This window comes from Zootoca vivipara, chromosome 12, assembly GCF_965207765.1.
Source record: "Zootoca vivipara chromosome 12, rZooViv2.hap1.1, whole genome shotgun sequence".
In the NCBI taxonomy this organism is placed as follows: domain Eukaryota; kingdom Metazoa; phylum Chordata; class Lepidosauria; order Squamata; family Lacertidae; genus Zootoca; species Zootoca vivipara.
In genome coordinates this window covers 16,570,092-16,591,701 of record NC_142595.1, presented here as the reverse complement: position 1 = coordinate 16,591,701, position 21,610 = coordinate 16,570,092, and the positions used below count along the sequence as shown (strand labels likewise).

The window sequence follows — 21,610 nt, the reverse complement described above, 5'->3', positions numbered from 1 at the left end:
GACTGTGACAAAGGTGACCTGTATGCTTGCTTGATTAACAGTTGTTGGGAACCTCAAGGTCCCTGCTCTCCCTTCTTATGGTCTTTATCAGGCATCCCCAAACTGCGGCCCTCCAGATGTTTTGGCCTACAACTCTCATGATCCCTAGCTAACAGGACCAGTGGTCGGGGAAGATGGGAATTGTAGTCCAAAACATCTGGAGGGCTGAAGTTTGGGGATGCCTGGTCTTTATATTGGACCAGGAGACTCCAATAGAGAGCATTCCATGTCAAGAAGGAGGGCAAGTGGGCACCTTATCAAATGACAGGGCAAGAGCTACACGGAGCAGGACCTTTTCACTGGTGGTGCCCATTGTATGGCTCACTCTTCCCAGACCTGCTCTCTTCTGGCCTGTATTTTTGAGCTTTATAATTTAGGAAGACTTTGGAAGAACTGGTTGACAAGTCTTATCAGTCGCTGAAGTATGAGCGGATTTTATTTGCTGCTATTCTGGGCTCCTGGTGCACCAGGGTTTACACTAGCATAATAGAGTTGGTCAGGACACCAGAAGAGATACAATTTATGAGCTTTCTCCATTATCTGCACAGCAGGGGGTGTTCAGTCAACAGTGTACCTTTTTACCTGCCAATGTTACCTAGCATATGCGCAGCAGCGTAGCTAGCCTCCTGGCTGCCCGAGGCGGCAAATCCGAAGGCACCCCGCCAGGGGGGCGGGATGTCCGTTTCGCGCATGCGTCACACGTCACGGTGCATGCGCCTTGACGCATGGCACATGCGGGCACAGGAGGCATGCGCCACGATGCATGTGCCACGACGCGCAACGCATGCGCACACAGGAGGCATGTGCCGCAGCGGTGCGGCAACCCCACGAGCAAGCTGCAGAGTGAGGCAGTCAGGGCTTCTCCTCCATGGCAGTGGCCACGTGGTCAGCCCCGTCTAGCCTGCTGCCCCCCCCCGTCCAGCCTGCTGCCCGGGGCAGCGCGCCCCACCCCTATTACTACGCCACTGCATATGCGACTTTCTGCACATGTCTTGGCTGGGGAACTGCTTTGCAACATTCAGAAAAGTGCAGATTTCAGAACAACCTAACAGCTGAGACCAATGCAAAACTGCCCACTCACCTGATGCAGTTTTTAAGAAACCTGCCCCCTTGCTTTTCTGGTGACACAAAACAAAAACTGGGCAAGGTGTTCGTACTCCCTTCCTCATCAGTTGGCCGCTGATGTTAAGCGGTCCTTTGGAATGGGGAAGGATAGCAACGGGTGGTGGGAGAAATCGAGAAGACAAGAGCACTTAGATCTCAAGATGGGAGGAGGGAAAATACCAGGGAATAGGTGTAGACCTGTGTGTGTGCGTGTGTGTCTGAGGACGTGTCTGTCTGTCTGTCTGGGAGGTCAACAGAGGGCGGGGAGCCGGTGGGGGGGGGAGAATCCCTGCAGAGTCAGACAGGATGAGCCGGTGTGAATATGTGATACATGACAGAAAGCATGAAAAGGAAGGCATAGGCTGGGGGGTGGGGGGTGGGAAGGGATAGGATACAGCCCTTTGCCTAGCCTTCAAACAAACCGGGAAGACCCACCCCCATCCTGTCTGCTTGTGAAGGTTTCGGAAGCTCCCCCAAAGGCCCCACCCCCTGAACAGTGGCATAAAAGCCACACACCCACCCCAGCGGCTCAACACTTAAGCAACTACTGCTGGACAGAGCCTCAGAATCAAAGTGACCAGACCAGACCCAACTCGATTCGACTGGACCCCTGGAGAGATCAGGTCAGTGTCTCCATCTCCTCAGGACTTCTGCGTGCTCTGGGATTTAAAGAGGCTTTGTGACTTCTCGGGTAGCTGATAGGCTTGCGTTAAGAAGGGCTTTGGTGAGCCTCTCTTGGCTTTTGGGAGGTAAAGCAGATGTTATCAACCTAGAAGCGTGGATGGAATGGAACTGATCAGCTGGGCTGTGATGATCTATCAATAGCTCTAGGTTTGGGGAGGGAAGCGTACGAGCTGGATGTGAGCATCACTTGGCTACTTCTAGGGTGATCAGAGAAGGTTCAAATTGGCTCACTGTTTCCCAGCAGATGAATTAAATTCCTTTCTGGGGCTTAATTTATAAACTTGAATTAAAAATTAATTGGGGACGCATTTTTGTCGCTCATTTTTTAAAAAAATTGATCAATCTCATTGATTGATCAAACAAAATGTTGCAGTAATTACCTGCCAGGGGTCTCAGCTCATTTTTAAAAGTCTTATTTACATGTATTCATATCCAGTTGTAGACCTCACTGTAAGGGAGAGATGCTGTTTTTGAAATCGCACCCTCATCCAATATATGTGGGGGGTTGTGGTTGTTGGTGAGGAAGGAAAGGCAGTCTGCTCAGATGTGTTTTTGTTAATACTTCAAGTGCCCCTTGAACCCAGGATCCAGAACGGAGCCAGAATGAACTATAGTGGAGATTCATCTTTCCCCTTTTCTTCCCAGGTCAGGATCATGGATTCAAGAAGTTTTCTTGTGATGCTTTGCTTTCTGATGACATCTTCATGTCAGCCCTGGAGGGCATTTGGAACAATGGACAGGTGAGCAGCTGGGAAATGGGCAGGCGGCGATTCAGGGTGGTTGGTTTCGAGTAAGGAGGAGGGCAACGCAATGCAAAAATCACAAAATTCACCCCCCGCAAGAGGTAGCAATGGGGCCACCAACTTGAATAATAATAATGATAATAATAATAATAATAATAATAATAATATTTATACCCTGACCACCCGGCTGGGTTTCCCCAGCCACTTTGGTCGGCTTCCAACAAAATATTAAAATTCAATATTTTAATTAAATATTAAATACTTAATATTTTAATTAAATATTAAATACTTAATATTTTAATTAAATATTTAATATTTAATATTTTAATTAAATATTTAATATTTAATATTTATCAAATATTAAAAGCTTCCCTAAACAGGGCTGCCTTCAGATGTCTTCTAAAAGTCAGAAAGTTGTTTATTTCCTTGACATCTGGTCGGAGGGCGTCACTACCAAGAAGGCCCTCTGCCTGGTTCCCTGCAACTTGGCTTCTCGCAACAAGGGAACCGCCAGAAGGCCCTTGGTGCTGGACCTCAGTGTCCGGGCAGAACGATGGTGGTGGAGACGCTCCTTCAGGTATACTGGGCCAAGGCCGTTTAGGGCTTTAAGGGTCAGCGCCAACACTTTGAATTGTGCTCAGAAACTTACCGGGAGCCAATGTAGGTCCATGAACTAGAGAGATCTGGTCTGTTCCTTTCAGGGCCGGTGTTATGTGGTCTCGGCACATTAATGGCTTTAAAAGAGGATTAGGCAACTTGATGGCTATTAATGGCTGCTCGCCATGATGTCTATGTGCTATACCTGCTGTCAGAGGCAGTGTCCCTCTGAATACCAGTTGCTGAGAATCGCAATCATGGGGCATGCCCATGCACTTAGGTCTTGCTTGTTGGCTGCTGTGTAAACAGGAGGCTGGACCAGATGGGCCATTGGCCTGATTCTGATGTTCTGATGAGAAAGTGAGGGATCCTCCCCTCACCTTATGGCCACCATCGATGTGTTATAACCACCACCACCCCTTCCCTGGTACCTTCTTTTCTGCAGGCGGCAGCCGCCTCCTTTTGCCTCCTTCCTGAATCAGCTCCTGAAGATACGCGAAGGAGCAGACGGCAGAGCCTTGCAGGAGCCTGGGTTGGAAGCAGCAGAAAGGTCCACCCAGTGGGCGCAGGTGGAGGGAGTGAGAAGCCAGCTGAACCTGTTGAAGAGGTAAGCGGCACCGGCCGCATGATGTCTCCCTTGGAAGGACAGCATCCCTGCACTCAGAGCAGACTAGCCCCATTAGATCTTCTTCTTCTTCTTTGGCGATCACTCGTAGCCGAGTAAGGTTGTCTTCCATAAACACGATTTTAACAATGGGTCCGTAAGTGACCGTGGAGCCCAATTCTGGATCCGCACGTCCTTCCACAGTGGGGACATAGGTTTCCAGGTGGGAGTTGATCACGGTGTGGATTTGCCGAGCGTGCCTTCCTCTTAGCGCGTTTCTCCCTTTCGTCCTGAGATTGAGTTTCTTCAAAGCCCATGACACCTTTGGGAAAGGCTGTTCTCCAACTGGAGCGCTCGCAGGCCAGTGTTTCCCAGTTGTCAGTGTTTATACTACATTAGATATAGCCACTAGATCACCCTCTTTTTCCAGAGAACACTGCCTTCAGCTTTCCATCTCACACCCGTCTAGGAAACTGCTTTATACTGAGTCATACCATCGACCCATCTTGCTTAGTAATGGCGGCAGGTCTTTTGGGGTTTTGACAGGAGATAATCTCTTCCCTACCTGGAGATGTTGGTGGTTGGGCCCAGGACATTCTGCTACTGAGCTATGGCCCTTAATGATCATCTGTCACGGATGCCAACTCGACAATTCTATGATTCTAGAGCTGTGTCTTCCAGCACAGTGGACCTCAGACCTTTCCAGAGAACCTGGGAGTCAGGGCATGGTCTTTCAACCTATCAAACCTGTGTGACAATAGATCTAGAACAGGGCCAGCCAATGTGCTGCCTTCCAGATCTTGCTGGATTCCAAATCCCATCACCCCTAGCCGGGGATGATGGGAGTTGTAGTCTGGAGGGTACCATGCTGGCTACATCTGATCTAGAATATAATATCTTGGTTTTGCTTTATCTGCATTTCAGAAGAACAAACTCGCTCTCTCCATATTACAATTTAAATTTCATTTTTTTCCCTTGGGGTTAGAGCTTGTGAAACAGCCTGGCAAGCTAAACGTATCATCTAACCATTCAACACCTATTTGTGTCAGGCAGAAAATATGTAAAATGCATTCCACAGACAGAAGTTGCTAAACCATCCCCAACCCCCCTTTTAATTAACCCGGGAGGTGTTTTGCTTCCCAATAGGCAGAAATTTTGCTGGTGAAGCTTTTTCTGATGCAGTAATGAAATAACGTATGAGGACTCTTCCTATTAAAACAGCGGATGCAGTTAGGAGTATCGTGACACTTCATTACCATGTTAGAAAGGGGGGGGGGGAATTCACTGGCAAAACTGAATTTTCCACCTACACATGTTTGGGGTATGACCCAATCTTGATTTGCAATTGCATGATACCGATCTAAATACTGTAGACAAATAGTCTGACTCAGTATAAGACAGCTTCCTGTGTCCCTATATGGGTGTAGTTATTTGGATGGTAGTGAAGAGTAAGTTTTTCCCCCAGTGTGAAATAAGCCTTTAACTATTATTCTGTTTTTAATCACCCCCCCCCCCCAAACTGGATCAGACCGAGATGAAGCCATCTCTTAGCTTGGCAAAAACCAATTCCTAGCCCTATGACAATCTTAGCCTGAGTCCCTCAGGTGGTGCGATGGGTCAGTGCACCAGGCTGTTAACCAAAAGGTTGGTGGTTCGAGCCCACCCAGGGACTGCTGTGGGCAGGATTCCTTCATTGCAGGGGGTTGGACTAGATGACCCTCGGGGTATCCCTTCCAACTCTATGATTCGAAGCCTCAGCTCTAGTATTGCATGGGTAGGGAGCCTGTGATTCTCCAGATATTGCTGGACTATAATTCACATCATCCCCTATCACTGGCTGCACTGCCTTGCTCCCATTCAGGAGATCATTCCTCCTGCCCCAGACCCTATCTAGGTCCTCTACAAGACCCTAGCGTTCCTCACACGTCTTTTCCCCACCTACAGCTCCGCTCCTGGGCACCGTGTCCCTCGGCACCTGCTGGCCTCGCCTTCCATGCGTGGGTGCCAGCTTGGCACCTGCCAGGTGCAGAACCTCGCCAACCTTCTGTACCGTTATGGGGGCAACAGCCAGAAGGACGAATCCCGCAAGAACAACAAGGACACAGCCGATCCCATGGGCTATGGGCGCAGGAGACGCCGGGCGGCTGGGCATGGCTTGCCCACTCCCACTTAAGAGAAACCATGCTGACGAGGGGAAAGATGGGCACCGACTGAACCAGGCTCTGGGAAGCCGCAAGGATCAACCGAACACGCTCAGTGACCCCGAGCGCTCGGAGGCAATGGCCAACTGCAAGTGTGGCCACCATCCGAGGCGTGGGATGGTTTTGGGTCTTCTTCTGTCTCCAGCGTTTTAGTGCCCCCCATCCCAGTTCAAGATTTGGGCCGCTGGTGCCTAGCCAAAGCTTCATAGGGATGCAAGGTTGTAGAGCGCATAGCTGCTACAGCTCACAAGGAGTTCAACGGAGTTGTGTGTTCAGCGGCGGTCAAGCAGCTAAGAGCCCCCCTCTCCAACGGGGCAGAAGCTCTTTGCCAGAATGCAGGAGGAGGATGCTATAGAAGCCAAGGAAGCGGACGGGAAAGCGGTCATGCGCCACCCCCACCCCCCCGGGAAAAGAACACTGGAACATCTCGGCGTTGTGGAATAGCTCCTCTGCAAAAGTACAAATGGACTTTACCGGCTATGCGACATTGCAGGCAGGGTGGTGGGATTCCTGGGGATTCCTGGCTTCTGTTCTTCATTTGTGCATCAAGAGGAGATTTCAAGTAAAAAGATTTATCCACCTGGAATAGTTTGGGGTGTTATTTGGTGCTTTGGCTGGGGTGAGGTTGTTATGTGTGCTAGGCGAAATGAGTGGTTGGGAATGTATGTCAATTCCTCCCCCCCCCCCCCGCCCTCTGGTGTTAATTAAACTGCACACTTCTCTCAGAGATCCCAGGCTTCCTGGTACTGCCCTGTTGCGCTTCCTGCAGGCACCAATGTAGCCCGGTTTGTGCCTTGGTGGAGCTAGGAAATGTGGATTAAGTCCCATGTTTGGTTGCCAGAGGTGTGGTTATACTCCTCATTCAGTGAAGGAGTTGCTGCGAGCTGGTGAGATCCTGTCACAAGCCTTGGTTGTTCTGAACGACTACAGAATGGCACGGGCTCCTGAGCACTCTGCTTTGGCTCTTGGGACCTCTGAGTTGCTCAGAGCTGGTTGTTGTTCCCAAAGGAGGGGGTTACAAAGCTTTTCACTCGCCTAAAATAGCCATTGGTTGGTTGAAGATAACCTGAGCATAATCTGTGCTGTCATTTTGTTGATCACTAAGAGCTATAAGCAGATGGAGCTTCTGTATTTTTCTGCCCATGTTGCCATTACCATTATTATTATTATTATTATTATTATTTTGACAAAGTAATAATAATAATAATAATAATAATAATAATAATAATAATAATAATATAATGTGCACCCCACCCCCGAGACCATTCCATTGTAACTATCCAACCTCCCAAAATTTCAACACCACCAGCGATGGTTTGGCCCCTTTCCGTTTTAACAGGACAAATTCTACAAACACCTTCCATATCTCCTCAGAATAATTTATCCTGCATATTCCCCATCTTACCTTAATGGCACATGTTAATTTGTCATCAATGGCTATATTCCACAAACCATTACCATTTATTTGCAAATTAATCGCCTCCATCCTCAAAGGAACTGCATACATGGTTCATGCCTCCACCTTTTATCTTTACAACGGTCCTGTGAGGTAGGTTAGGGTGGCCCAGCATTGCCCAGGGCGCTTCATGGATGAGTGGGGATTTGGACCTGGGTATCTCCAGTCCAGGTTGGCCATTGTAACCACCGAAAAAATATATCTATTAAAGGGATGCAAAGAATGAGAAAATACTAGGATGCCCCATCTCCTCCTAAAGAAGAGAGGTTCACCTTGTTGGCTTAGAATCAATGGAACTGTGAGCCACATCTGCTGGTTTCTTGGGAAGGTAGAGATGGTAATTAATCAAGCCCAGGGCTAGCCAATGTAGTGGGCTCCAGATGTTGTTGCACTCCATATCCCATCAGTCAACGGCCAGGCAGAGTGCCTGTGGCCTTCTTTGGCTTAATTTCATGTGGATGGTGGGGGCAGAGGGACCCCGAAGGCCAAGGTGGAGTGGGGGGAGGGGGTGGTGCAAGAAGGGAAGGGAATCCTCTGCAAGCAATCACATCAGACGTCTACTAAAAGTGCCCTGTCTCTTCTCCACACACTTCAGCAGCTCTCTCTCTCTCTCTGTTTTTGTATAAGTGGGGGAAGAAGGCTGTAAGACAACTAGAGGGTCAGGAAGAAAGAGGGAAGGGACAGAAAAAGAAAAAGGATAGCAGGATGAAGGATGAGCGAGGACAAGTGCATAGGAGGACTGGGAAACCAGGTTGGTGGAATGTCTGGATTCTGGGGCGGGGGGGGGGGCGGGGGGTGAGATCCAGGCCTTAGGCATGAAGGCATGATCTGACTCATTCCAGAGCGGTTCACAAAATATACAAACAAAATTGATTAAGATTATTTTTATTTTTAAAAACAAACGAACGAACCCCACCACCACCACCATAGCTGCCAAGTTCTCCCTTTTTTTAAGGGAAATTCCCTTATGCTGAATAGGCTTCCTCGTGAGAAAAGGGAAAACTTGGCAGCTATGCACACCACACGTTAACATATTCTACACCAGGCATCCCCAAACTGCGGCCCTCCAGAATTTTGGCCTACAACTCCCATGATCCCTAGCTAACAGGACCAGTGGTCAGGGATGATGGGAATTGTAGTCCAAAACATCTGAAGGGCCGAAGTTTGGGGGGGGGTGCCTGTTCTACACATTTTGCAACTCCTGCTTCCATTAACAAGAAGGCAATGAAAAGTGAAATGAAACGAGGTTCAGAAAACTGGAGCTCTCCGTGGGTAGTGAAACAGGGAGACTTGAAGCTATTGTGGAGGAGTGGGGTGGGGGGAAGACGACTGGAAATCTGGGGTTGGGGAAACCTTCCCCCCACCCCGCCCTCCAGCTAAAAAAAAAAGAGGGTCAGCTGCGGCGGCTCCGGAACCTCAAGGCGGGAGCTCCGGAAGCCCCGGCCACCTCCAGCAGCATCAGCATCAATACAGCGGCGCTGTGCATTTCGGGAAAATCCTTGTACGGCCGGAGCCGGCATGGCCAACTGGGCGGTGACGAGGAGGGGAGATGCTGGAGGCCGGCGGGCAGGCGGGCGAGGACAGGCGGACTAGTGGGTAGAGGAGCAGGGGGCCGCCAAGGGCAAGGACCTGGAGGAGCGAGGAAGGAACGGCTCGGGAAGGAGGAGAAAACGGAAAGGATGGAGAGGAGGAGGAGGAGGAGGAGCCGGGGTGCCGCTGAGGACCCCCGAAAGGCTGCCCGTCGCCAGGGGGGTCCTGCTCCCCAGCCCTGAGGTTCGGCGCATGGCTCAGCCCCGGAATTGGGTCGGGTTGGGGGGTCACCCCAGAGAGGCAGCAAGGTGAGCCCTCCCCTCCCCCACCCCGGGCCTAGTGGGTGCTGCTGGCAAGACAGGGCTTCTTTCTGGGTGCTGCTGGGGAGGCGAGACCAACCCGGGTCCGGAGTAGCAGAAACTGGAGGGGGGAGGGGAGGCACTGGGACGGGGTGGGGTTTTATGGGTTAGTGGTGCTGAGTTATGGGTTCTTTGAGGGAGCAGTGGAGCCTAGTGGGAGTAGCTGTGTGGGCTAGGGGCGTCCGGGTGGGTGTGCCTTCTTCTGAAAGGACCAAAGGCAGGGTTTTTTGTTTTTTAATTTCCCCAGAGTTGGCAGCCTGACCCCTACGGAGGAGCCCAATGAGCTTGCGTGAGAGACTTGCTGGTGGAACAGGTATGTAATAGCTGAAGGAAGGTGGTCTCCGTGGGGGGGGGGGTCGGGTGGGATGCCAAGGTTTATGGACACCCGTGTGTGTACAGCTGGCCGTCGCTTCCTGAGGGCATCCACTACATGGGGTACTATTTATAGACAAGCCTGCGCAGATACCGAGGCAGGGGTTTGATCAATGATCTGTTGGCACAATGGAGATTGGAGGGGGGGCGGGGCGGGGGGGGGGTTGGGGAGGAAATGGCAAGCAGGCAAGTGGCCGTCCCCTCCAGCAGGCATCGATTTATATCTCTGCTGCTTTTGCTTGGCTTGCTACTGTAATGAGATGATGGAGGCAGAGATAATTGCTTGCTTCCAAAACTTAAATGGCAAATAGGATTTTTCTTATGCCACTTTGCGCACACACGCACACACACACTCCCAAGTCTTTCCACCAGATGAGAAACAGTGTCTGTCATTTTCAACTTTCGAGAAGGTAAGGAGGTTAGTGGCCTTGGATATCTCCATCCTTTTAGGCTATAGGTCACAGGGGATCCTCTGAGGTCACATGAAGCAGCCGTCTGTGTTTTTTATACTGTGGTTTTATGCTGTAACCGCCCTAAGACCTACAAGTATAGGGTGGTGTAAAAATTAAATAATAATAATAATAATAATAATAACAACAACAATCTTTTAAGTGGGTGTGGGGATGGGCAGTGCCTGGAAGTGAGACCTCTGAAAAACTTATGTTAGCCAATCCTTTTCTCTGTCAAAAATAATGTGAAGGCCAGTAAAAACATTTTTGTGTGGGGAGTGGATGTCTTCTGTTTCCCTTCCTCACTTGGCTCCTCTCGTACACACACCCCTCCTCCAATGTTGTAATCGTTTTAATTTTAGCAAACATGTTTTGTGGGTGGAAAAGCAATTTTGGTAGCCCAAAGTATCTTCAAAGGATCACACCCTTTTATTTCATGTCGGATCATGCAGCCTCACATATAACTCCATAAAAATTACCAGCTGACAAATATGTTTACTAGCTCACCTGATTTTAGATTCCTCCTCTGCTAGTTATTTGTGGCAATACTGTTGGACTATAGGGGAGCCAGGGGGAAAAAGAAAACCCCCTCCCTCTTTTTAAAGTTTGCAAATGTTTCCTTGTTCTGCCACTTGAAATAAATTAAAGGGTCAAACTTTTCTTTTAATAAGAGAAAAATGAAAATCTGCCATAAGAGCCTGCAAATTTAAACCAGAAGGTTGATGCTTAATCATTTTCCCACAGGTTATTTTCATGATTAAAATCAGCCTCCCAACATTACTTTTCCACTCAGAAGAAAACATGAGTGGGGAAGGTCTAAGTCAGGCACCCCCAAACTTCGGCCTTCCAGATGTTTTGGACTACAATTCCCATCTTCCCCAACCACTGGTCCGGTTAGCTAGGGATCATGGGAGTTGTAGGCCAAAACATCTGGAGGGCCACAGTTTGGGGATGCCTGGTCTAAGTGCTGCTTCCCACACCACTTATTTTATCATATTTGTAGCTACCTATGGTTGACTTTTTGTTCTTAATTATGGTCTGCCTGCCTGCTATGTTTGGTGCTTGCTTGTGTTAAGCAAAGTCTTGTTTAACTGAGTGAGACATTTCCATGGGCTGTAGTGGCAGGCAGTGAAATACCTAACTTTAAAAGGCACTTCCTGATACCACAGAAAGCACATTTTTTTGTGGCTGGCTGCCATACACTTGTACATCTTCATCACTTCACACCTTTTCCCTAAACCTATAAGTGGAAAGCCTTAAGTAAGGAAACCAGCAAATGTGCACCTCATGCATATGAGATAGAGAGAGAAAGAGAAATGGCTCGACACCTAAACAACAGCACTAGCCATGCCAGTTTTGGTGGACAGCTGTTACTCAATAGAACCCGGAATATCAGGCATGTAGGTTTGTGTGTGTGTGTGTGTGTGGAGTCTAGTTGATCACGTGGGTCAATAGGAATACATATTGTAAGGGGGAGGGATTACAGAGAACCCCTCCCCCTCATCAGAAGCAGCCCGCCTCCAAGCAGTCATGAGAGCGAGGGGCCTGAAGGGGTGAGTCAGGAAACGGAGAAGGAGTGCCAGGGCTCTGGCAGCACTGGAGAGCCCCTGCTCCACAGGCAGGAAGAGAGAGAGGCGGGAAGAGTGGACAGGAATAGGGCAGACCGTAGACCCCCCCCCCGACACCGGTATTGAGAAGGAGGAGAAAAGGGAGGAGGAGATTCACTGTCCCGAGGCTTTTATGTTGGTCAAAATCGCGAAAGGGGGCAGTGCCAGATTCTGATTCGGAATGAGGAGACATGAAACCAGCAGCTCGCTACACTGTAAATAATGTGCACTAATAAAGACTTTTGAAAGACAAGCATGTGGAAGGTCGTTACTCAGGAGTAGTCATAACAACCCTGACACATATCCTAGGTGCCACCTAGATAGCAATCTGAAATGGGCCTCAGAAGTCATGCAACCTAGAGAGTTATTAAAAATCATGTTAACTTTCAGGCTATTTTCTAATTCTGCTTCAGGTAATAGATTAAAAAGAGAGAGATTTGCTTCCTGGAAGGCTCGGTGGGGGCAGAAGAACTAGGCTAAACCATATCCATATAATTAATGGATATAGTCCGTGTCTTGGTGTTCTTAAGCAGCTAGCATTTCGGTTTAATTGTTCATCGTAAAAAGATAAGACTCTCGTGGATGGAAGGATGTCATTCAGGAATAAAGCGAATATACCTGAGAGGTGTTGGTGGTTAGAAAGCAGGCAGCACTTCTTTCTGCGATGGCATTAGAGGAGGGCTTCTGCTTCGTGCATCTCTGCCTAAAGGAGGGGCAAGGAACCTGAGACCTCGCTGGCCAACAGGTCTCCCTGGGCCTCTCTCCAGGCCGCATTTCTCACCAGCTCTGCTGTGCATCTTATTCGAGTGCTTTTGCCTGTCTGGGACCTGTTCTTGGCCTGAGATAATGCCTCTTCCTCGCTTGGATGGGGGGGGGGCAGAAGGATTTGTGTGTATGCTGAAAACCTCTGACTGTGTGTGGCTGGAGGACTGTAGCCTGCTTCAACAGAGGCAAGAGTCCCGTCCATTCCCCCGCTTTCTTTTGTCTCTGGCCCTGCCCACCAGTGGCATGTGGCTCTCTAAACAGGGTCCTCATCCCTGGTTTGATATCCTCCAGCTAAACAGGTTATAGCGAGCAATTGGAAAAAATGCAGAAGAGCTAGGGGTGAATAAATGGAGGGGAAAATTGAATAATGTTATAATTTTAGAATACCTAACTGTGAAGATGTATAAAATGAAAGGTCAATGAGAAAGAGGAGGGTTGGTTTGAAAAGATATTGAATTATTTGGGTAGGTTTGAACAAGTTGGGGTAATTAAAATGTTAAAACTTAAATAAACCTTGCAGAGTGTGCAGCTTAATATATATAGAATTGTACATATGGTTGATTTAAATATGCTTTTTTATGTACACCTAATGTATCGGCCGCCGGGGAGGGGGGGTCACTGTTTGTGTTTGGTTGTTGGTGATTTACCGTAAATAAAAAAATTTAAATTAAAAAAGAAAAAGAAAGATATTCTCCAGCGGGTTCCTCACTTTCCTTCTTTCTCTCCCTCTCTCCTTCTTCCGCAAACCATTAGGGGCTGGATGTGAAGTTGTGCACTCTCGAGGAGACACCCTCCTGGGGCCCAGTGATGTTTGTGCATGTAAACTCTGGGTTCTAATTTATTTCTACTTACACTGAGTATTATTGGCACGGGGGCAACATGTTTAGCAGTGTCTAGCTCTCAAGCATAGTGTTGGCTTAGCTCCAGCTTGCAAAGCCCCCCCCCCCCCAAGGTGGCTGTATATGATTTCAGTTCGTTGAGTTGCAAACCCCAGTTTCTTATATGTAATTTCATCTGGAGTCTTTATGCATTTTTTTAAAAAGTGGTTTGATTAGAGACAGTCTGGACAGCTCAGTTGATTAGAGGATGGTGCTGATAACGCCAAGGTTGCAGGTTCGATCCCCGTATGCATATTTCTGAATTGCAGGGGGGTTGGACTAGATGCTCCTCAGGGTACCTTCCAGCTCTACAATTCTATGATTCTGTGGTGTGCAAGAAAAACAGATTTAATTAGGAACAAGTGTTGCGTACAGTAAGCCTGCAAATTACGTGGTGGTTATGTTCTGTGGATTGTGCCTAAAGCCACAATCGCATATAGTCAAAACCCATTGAATCCAATGGCGGGGGGAGCGAGGCAGGGATTGCCAATGTCATTTTCCCCAGAACTCTGGCCCCTTTTTATTTTTTTATTTTGCCACGCACATAAAGCTGAATGTGCACATGTAAAATGTGTGTAACTTGGGGCTTGCTGTAGTTTTAATGGGGAGAGTCCCCAGTCTGGTATAGGAAAGGCCAAAGCTTTATTATTATTATTATTATTATTGTTTGTTTATTTTAATTTTTCTCCTTTAAAAGCGGTGTACAAATAGGTACAGGAGGGATACACGAGCTGCTGCGTACAATGAGTTAAAAGATAATCAGGAAAGCTGAACTTAAAATGCCTTCTTTTTTAAAACAACAACAACCAACAAACAAAAAAACTGCTAGTACATTTGAAAAGCTAAGCAGGGTCTGATATGTTTTCAAATTGGATGGGAGACCACGTGTTGAGATTCCTGCATTGCAGGGGTTGGTGGTCATAAGATAGTGCCCTGTGGAACACTTTAGCACAAGGATCGTGAGGCCAAAACTCAATTTGATTTGATATCCCACTTTATCACTACCCTAAGGAGTCTCAAAGTGGCTAACAATCTCCTTTCCCTTCCTCCCCCACAACAAACACTCTGTGAGGTGAGTGAGGCTGGGAGACTTCAAAGAAGTGTGACTAGCCCACGGTCACCCAGCAGCTGCATGTGGAGGAGCGGAGACGCGGACCCGGTTCCCCAGATTACGAGTCCACTGCTCTTAACCACTACACCACACTGGAGGGGAATCACTGTAAAACTGTGCCCCAAATAGTCATCCCTAAGAGCTGGCCTTTTGGGGTGCAGTGGCATATATTTATACAAATCATGATATATCCCCATATCATAGACATATGCCACAGAAGTTTAAAACAAGCCATACAGTAACATCATATTTAAAACCAATTAAAAACAGAAGAATTCAAAGCAAACATCAGTAGACCATTAATTGCCTGGGTAGGTCTGGAATGTAGAGCAGAAATGTTTTCAGCGTGCTTTTAAAAGCTGGTACAGAAGGTGCCCATTGAACCTCTTTTAGAGGGATGTTCCAAGAGGTAAACCTCTGGCCCTTATTATTTAGTTCCATGTAGGCTCCCATGGCAAGAATTGGGAAGTCTTCACTGACTTGCCGAGCTGATTACAAACCAGTACAACCAGTTTTGAAGTGGGAGGGAGTTTGAGCGGAAGAGTCAGCCAGCACATTTCTTAGAGGAGGCTGCAAGGAGCAGATTGTGTCTGTGCTTAAGCGATCCAGCGCTGTACGCAGGTAGGATTGGGTACTGGAGCAAAGAACACGCAGGAAATTGGATCAGGGAATGGGTGGTTGTATTGAGATAGAATTTACGGCAGCCTCAGGAGATACAAAGGAATTTCCTTGGTGGTTCTTCCACAACGCAGTTGTATGGGAGAAGGAACGAGAGGGATGGAGGGTGTGAAGGTTGGAGCAAACAGGGCTGCGATTCCAGATCTAGCGGAAGGGAGAGCTGGATTATTTGGAATGGCGGAAACAGACTAGGAGGTGGATTCTGTAAATCTTCCATTGTTCCCGACAATTCGCCGGGCTGGGCGTGATGGAAGTTGCAGTCCAGCAATATTTGGGAGGGACTGAAGTCTTCTAGGTTCTGTAAAAATATATTTTTGATGTTTGGTTTCCATGTTTTGGTGGAAAACAGGGTTGTGTGTGTCATTGGTTTTTTGTTTTGGTTCGCATGGGTATGGGGAAAAGTGGTTTCTTGCCAACACCTTGGGTGGAGTCTAGCAAAGAGCCGATTGCCAGGATTCCCAGGTCCCAGAGTTCAGAACTTGCACCCCAGTATGTCTCTTCCCTGTCATTGCCTTAGGTTTCTGCCCCCATGCTTTCTCTTGCAAAGTGTGCTTGCGTCCGTTTGTTTGTTCATTTGTGAGTGGGAGGCTGATTGGTGGATGCCTCAAAGGAAGCGCACTTCCTGATTTAAACTCATTCCAAAGTGTCTGTCTCACTGGGTGGGACTCATAGAGAGAAAAACTGAACAACATTTGGCAATGTCACTGTTCCATAGCAGTGGAGAGGGCTGGAGCACACGAGAGCCTCAGGTTAGCCCCCAGCCTAATGACTTGCTCTAACTATGAAGCGTGATTTACTTCCCAAAGAATTAGAGTAAAACCACACATTACATTAACTACACTGTTTGCCCTTGAGTGCAGTAGTTTCCTTTCAAAATGTCCAGCATGGATCAGGATCTTGGTGTGTCTTTGTGGGGGGTGGGAGGGGGGCTTTAAGCTTCTGCCCTCTGCTGAGGTCCCACATCTGAAGGGGAGCCCCACGCCTTCCCTTTGCAAGGGGAAACAAGCTGTCATTCGGTCTAGTGCCTACGTTGGGTTGCCCTTTTCCCAGGACACGTCCTCTTTTTCATGGGTAAGAGTCGTCGTAGCGATCCGTAGTTAAAAGCAGAAGTCGGCAAACGTGTCCTCTTTTTTGCTCTTCAAAATAAGGCAGCCCTAGCGCTGGGAGCATTCCCCCCCCCCGGCAAACAGCAGAAAATGTTCACAAAAAATGGGCAGTTTTGCAAGAATTCAGGGTAGAACAAGGACTGCAATAAGCAAATGAGCCTCAATTTGTTGCTGCTGTTATTGCAAACCTGACACAGGTAATTAAGTTTGCAGAAATTGGGTTGTTTTGCTGGTGCTTAGTAAGAAGACAGCTATTCCCAGATTGCATTTGAAATTACAGGTTTATGTTACTTTATGGGGTTGCAGATTATATATACTGTGCTGTTTAGTGGACCAACAGGTTGGATTAGGTAGGTTGGAATCCTGGGGTCCTTTGAAACTCTTCTTCTACCTAGGTGATGAGATAGTCTGGGCCCCCAGGCAAAACGGCAAGCGATACTAACATTTTCCTGTTGTGGCTTGACATTTCACCTATATAGCTATGTTCCTCCTCTACGCCTTTGCTATAGCATCTTGTTTCAGCATTGCATATTTTGAGGCTGACCCTGCAGGGGAAAGGAGCGAGCTAGCTGTGTGCTAGATGGAAGCAAACTGCTAAAATCAGGAGAATTTGAGTGCGGCGGCTGTAACTCAACCTGGATCCTCGCAGCCGGTGTGATGTTTTGATTCATTGATCTACAGCTTTTAGGGAAAGCCTCTGTGTTTTTCTTTGACCAGGCAACTCTTCCTGATTTTCCAGCCACTTTAACCCAAGAAAAGGCACCCTTGGGATTGGGAAATATTCAATTACCTCCCCTCCCCCCCTCGGAGAAAACAGAAACAGGCTGGCTTCTTTGCTCACTCCAAGCAGAACCGGAAAATCTGTTAGTACGGGAGTAATTTTGTTTATGTGGTTTTTCTCTGCTTGCCAAATTCCATTTGAGGTGCTTTGCTGCAACGCAATAAAACCCATTTAGAGGCAACTGCTGAGATGAAGCCCTTGTCACCATCTGCCCCCTCTCCCCAAGCTAGCTAGTTCAGTATGGTGCATTGGCACACTGTGCTTGGGACTGATCAGCACTAGCTGCTTGTGGACAGCACCCCCTACAAAGCATGCAACGTCCGTCTTCTGTGGACAGGCCAAACGAGTCTGGTTGTGCTGATGGAACAAAGCTCCAAGCAAATGCTGACTGGAGAGACGGAGGGCTGGAGGGACCTAGAAAACTCAGGGCCTAACTCCGTGCTGTATTAATTGTGTGGTTCTTAGCCACACCAGAATTCTTTAAAATGCAATGCTGCAAAAGAACATCTCCCATAAAAATTAATACTACGGTAATAAATGCAATGTTAGGCACCCAGCGGGGGGGAGGGGGGAGGGAGTAATTTTCACCTGGGCTGTATCCTCAGCCACAATCCCAAAGGGATTTCGCCCCCATCCCTGCACCACAAGCTGCAATTAACTATAGGGGAAGGGAAAGCTACTTTTGAAGGTGACCCGGAAACTGCAATTAATCCAGAATGCGGCAGCTAGACTGGTGACTGGGAGTGGCTGCCGGGACCATATAACTCTGGTCCTGCATTGGCTCTCAGTACGTTTCCGAGCACAATTCAAAGTGTTGGTGCTGACCTTTAATGCTCTAAATCACCTCGGTCCTGTATACCTGAAGGAGCGTCTCCACCCCCATTGTTCAGCCTGGACACTGAGGTCCAGCTCCGGGGGCCTTCTGGCAGTTCCCTCATTGCGAGAAGTGAGGTTACAGGGAACCAGGCAGAGGGCCTTCTCGGTAGTGGCACCCGCCCTGTGGAACGCCTTCCCATCAGATGTCAAGGAAATAAGCAACTATCCAATTTTTAAAAGACATCTGAATGCAGCCTTCTTTAGGGAAGTTTTTTAATATTTAATGCTTTATTGTTTTTAACACTTGATTGGGAGCCGCCCAGAGTGGCTGGGGAAACACAGCAAGTTGGGTGGGGTATAAAAAATAAATTATTATTACTATAAAGCCTTCATTGGTGCCATTGCAGCACAGGTGTTGGGGGGCAGATTTTTTTTTTATTGGGATCACAGCTGGGGAGGGTTAAGTTTCCCACCCATGTGCTTTGCAATCCCCATGGAAATTGCCCTCCATGCCTGGAGTTGTTGTTACTATTTTTTAAAAAATTCACTGACCTGGTTGCAAAAGATGTACAATCAACAGAGCAAGTATTTGGGTTGCAGGCGCAACGACGTGCTTTTTTAAACAAATAGGGATGCAAGGAAAAGGATAACTCTGAAATGTGCAGTTTGTCGGATTTCTCATTTCCAAAGCGCATCGACTAAAAACTTGTTACCTGGCCACTGTCTCTAACCCACATGCAGTTTCTTAAGTATCTCTACAATTTGCCATATTCCCCTTTGGCTGTCCCTGCCTAAAGAAATTGCCCTCTGGCAGTGACTGCCCTGGTTCTGTCACCCATAACTATATTTTGCCGGGGGGGGGGGGCATGCGTGGCCAGTAATTACCAGGGTGTTCTTCCTGTTGCTGGGTAGCAATGGCTTTATGATGAAGCCTTGCTGTGCATAAATAGATCTGTTTGTGTCTTGTGGGAAACAGTTCTCCTATGCTGAAATTATCTCCATATAGGGGAGGGGAAAAATGGCATTTGTAGAAGCCTGGTGTTACATATCTACAGATAGCTTGCAGTGGCAGACCTACATGTTGGGGGCCCTGAAGCTTGGACTGTTATGGGGACTCCTTCGCAACCAGCAACGTGGTATGAATAACCACTGTTATCTTCTTCAATGGGGTTATTCCACCTTTTTATATATATATTTAAAAAATTTAACTACCGTACTACATCTCAGATTTTGATTAAAACCACTGGATTGGATTATCTCACATGTCAAAGTCACTGGTGTGAATTAAAATTCCCTATGCCTCATAGTTTCTGAGTTTTGGGGAGGTGAAAAATAGAAAAAAATTATATATATACAGTATATGCACTTTTTCCAGCAATGTGGACTATATGGTAGTTACTTCTGGGGCCCTTGAAGCTTAAGCATTAATTTCAAAGTAGATCTGCACCTAGTAGCATGTTAACAGATCTGACTCTGCATATGAAAAGGGTCCCGCATGAGCAAAGCTTCTGCAAACCTTTATTTTAAGTCTCTCATAATGCAAAAGTTACTTTTCAAAGGTATTTTGCAAAGAGCCCCCCCCCAAAAAAAAATGGGGAAAGAAAAGAGCACCCACTTTTGGATGGTGGTTAGTTTCTGTTTGGGAAATGATGTTCTTTGTCTTTGTGAGGCAGCTGCTGAGCTTGGTGGACTTTGAACGGAACAGAGGATCATTGAGTTTGAGAGTGCGATACTCAGGGTGGATTTGCCACAGGGCAGATAGGTGCTTGCGCATGACCCCTGTTGTGAATCAGAGTGCTGAACACCGGCGAAATCCAAATGTTAAAGGGAGAAAGTCCTCAATGGAGAAGCAAGATTTGCATGGGAGACAGATCTATCGGCAGGGCAGGGCCATATAGCTCAGTGGCAGAGCATTTGCCTTGCATGCAGAAGGTCTCAGGTTCAACTCTCAGCATCTCCATGCAGGGCCGAGCAAGGCTTCTGCCTGCATCCCTGATGAAGCCATTCAGTCTAGACAACGCTGAGAAAGATGGGCCGATGATCTGACTTAGTATAAGGCAGCTTCCTATGTTTTTAAACCAGCGACAGTAACTTTAAAGCCTGCAACCGTGAGGCGCTTCCCGTCTGGGTAGTTCCTGTTGCTGATTTATACGACGGTCCTAACTCTCTCCCACAGAAGCAAGTCTCATTAAATTCGATGGGACTTACTCCCAGTGAAGTAGGGTTAGGACTGCTGCCTTAGAATGACATCTGAATGTTTAGTCGGTATTGCACAAGTCTCTTAATCTCAGGGTTGTGGGTATGAGCCCCACGTTGCACAAATTTTTTCCTGCATTGCAGAGGGTTGGACTAGATGACCCTCGGGGGTCCCTTCCAACTCTGCAATTGTATGATTCTGAGTGAGGTGTGTGTGTGTGCATGATTCTGAGCTGCATTTCCACCTTCCCTGTATCCAAATGATTCTGTGCTCCAGTCTACTGCCTCCCGAGGAACAGTTTAACTACCACCATTTTTGCCTCGGAAAATGCTGATATTCTTTTCTTCCCTGCATTCTTGCTCTAGCTCAGTAGTTCAGTGCTCACATCCTCCTTATTCTAACAAGAATCTTTGCATTTCCCCACCTTCTCTCTAAGGAAACCAGGGATTCTTCCCTCTCATCGCAACTCCCATCTCGCTTAACATTAACCTCCCAACTCTCTCAGAGGTTTCAAGGGTTAATTAAGATCAAGATATCACAGCATTGCCAAACTCTGTGGGTTGGGCCTAGACTAACAGCACAATTCCAGGCACTTCTACTTAGATTTAAATTCCCATCGAAATCAATGAGACTTATTCCAGCAAGAGTGCCTACAGGTTCGCAACCTTAGTTGTGCATAGGTCCCATAGGAGTTAATGGGATCACTTAGTAATGACTTACAGTTCAAGCCTACCCATGTCCACTCAGAATTAAGTGCTGTTAAACTCAATGCGATTTACTCCCAGGCAAATGGGGTTACGATTGCAGACTTGCTTCTCCACTGAGAACAATGGGACTAAGGTGTCATTAATGGTGCCATTAACTAAGGTGTCAAGGAAGCTGTCAAGGAGCCAGGTCATCCAGGCGCACACGCAAGGTGGAATGCAATTAGCTTTTTATTGGCAGAAAAACAACAATGCAGCAATGTCCCTGGTTAGCCTTGACTCAACAAAGGTGTTGCTGAAACTAAGCTCTAGGCATGCCATTTCCCCTCTAGCCTCTCACTCTGGATGCCTCCCAAGCAGACAAAGACTGCGTTGAGCGACTGGGTATGTCAGGCGTGTTGTGCAGGACCGGGCCATTCTGGAATGGGGAGCCAGGGGGAGGAGAATAAGGAGGACTAGGACTGAAGTGTAGGTGGGTTCCCACGAGGCAAGACACAGTGATAACAACAATAACCTTTATCTAACTGCATAACTGGGGAAAAGAGGCAAAGCAACTGCTTATATATTTCTGAAAGCCTGGGCCACTCCCACTCCCAACGTGATTGGCTGTCTAAACTTCCAAGCTGCAAATCACGACTCAGAGTCCAAGGGCCAATGGCAGAGGCCCAAATCCTGAAATGTTCTGTGATTGGACAGCATGTATCGAAAATCAGAACACAGGAGCTCAGAATCCTTAGTCCAGACTCAAGCTCAGGCAAACGCAGGCCACTGAATGCATAACAGGGACTGTTTGCGCTCACACTGTGACTCTCAGATTCTAATCCTGTCC

General features: G+C 47.7%; 2 protein-coding genes across 5 annotated transcripts in view; both read left to right on the top strand.

Annotated features, from left to right (window-relative positions):
* The first annotated feature begins 1,646 nt into the window (after positions 1–1,646).
* Positions 1,647–6,558, top strand: LOC118094934 (pro-adrenomedullin). Its single transcript, XM_035135718.3, has 4 exons — positions 1,647–1,766; positions 2,473–2,567; positions 3,613–3,774; positions 5,716–6,558. Exons 2-4 carry the CDS (start codon positions 2,482–2,484, stop codon positions 5,942–5,944), a joined length of 477 nt encoding a protein of 158 aa, XP_034991609.2. The 5' UTR covers positions 1,647–1,766; positions 2,473–2,481; the 3' UTR covers positions 5,945–6,558.
* Positions 6,559–8,926: 2,368 nt separating this feature from the next.
* CPT1C (carnitine palmitoyltransferase 1C) overlaps positions 8,927–21,610 on the top strand; it is a 54,114-nt gene continuing 41,430 nt past the window's right edge. For 2 of the 4 annotated variants that reach the window (XM_035135051.3, XM_035135049.3), the window contains exon 1: positions 15,029–15,120. The gene's annotated coding sequence lies outside the window, so the exon portion shown is untranslated. Of the gene's footprint in view, positions 9,267–9,564; positions 9,631–15,028; positions 15,121–21,610 lie in introns of those variants that run through there. The other 2 variants (XM_035135050.3, XM_088655031.1) reach the window with 2 other exon arrangements.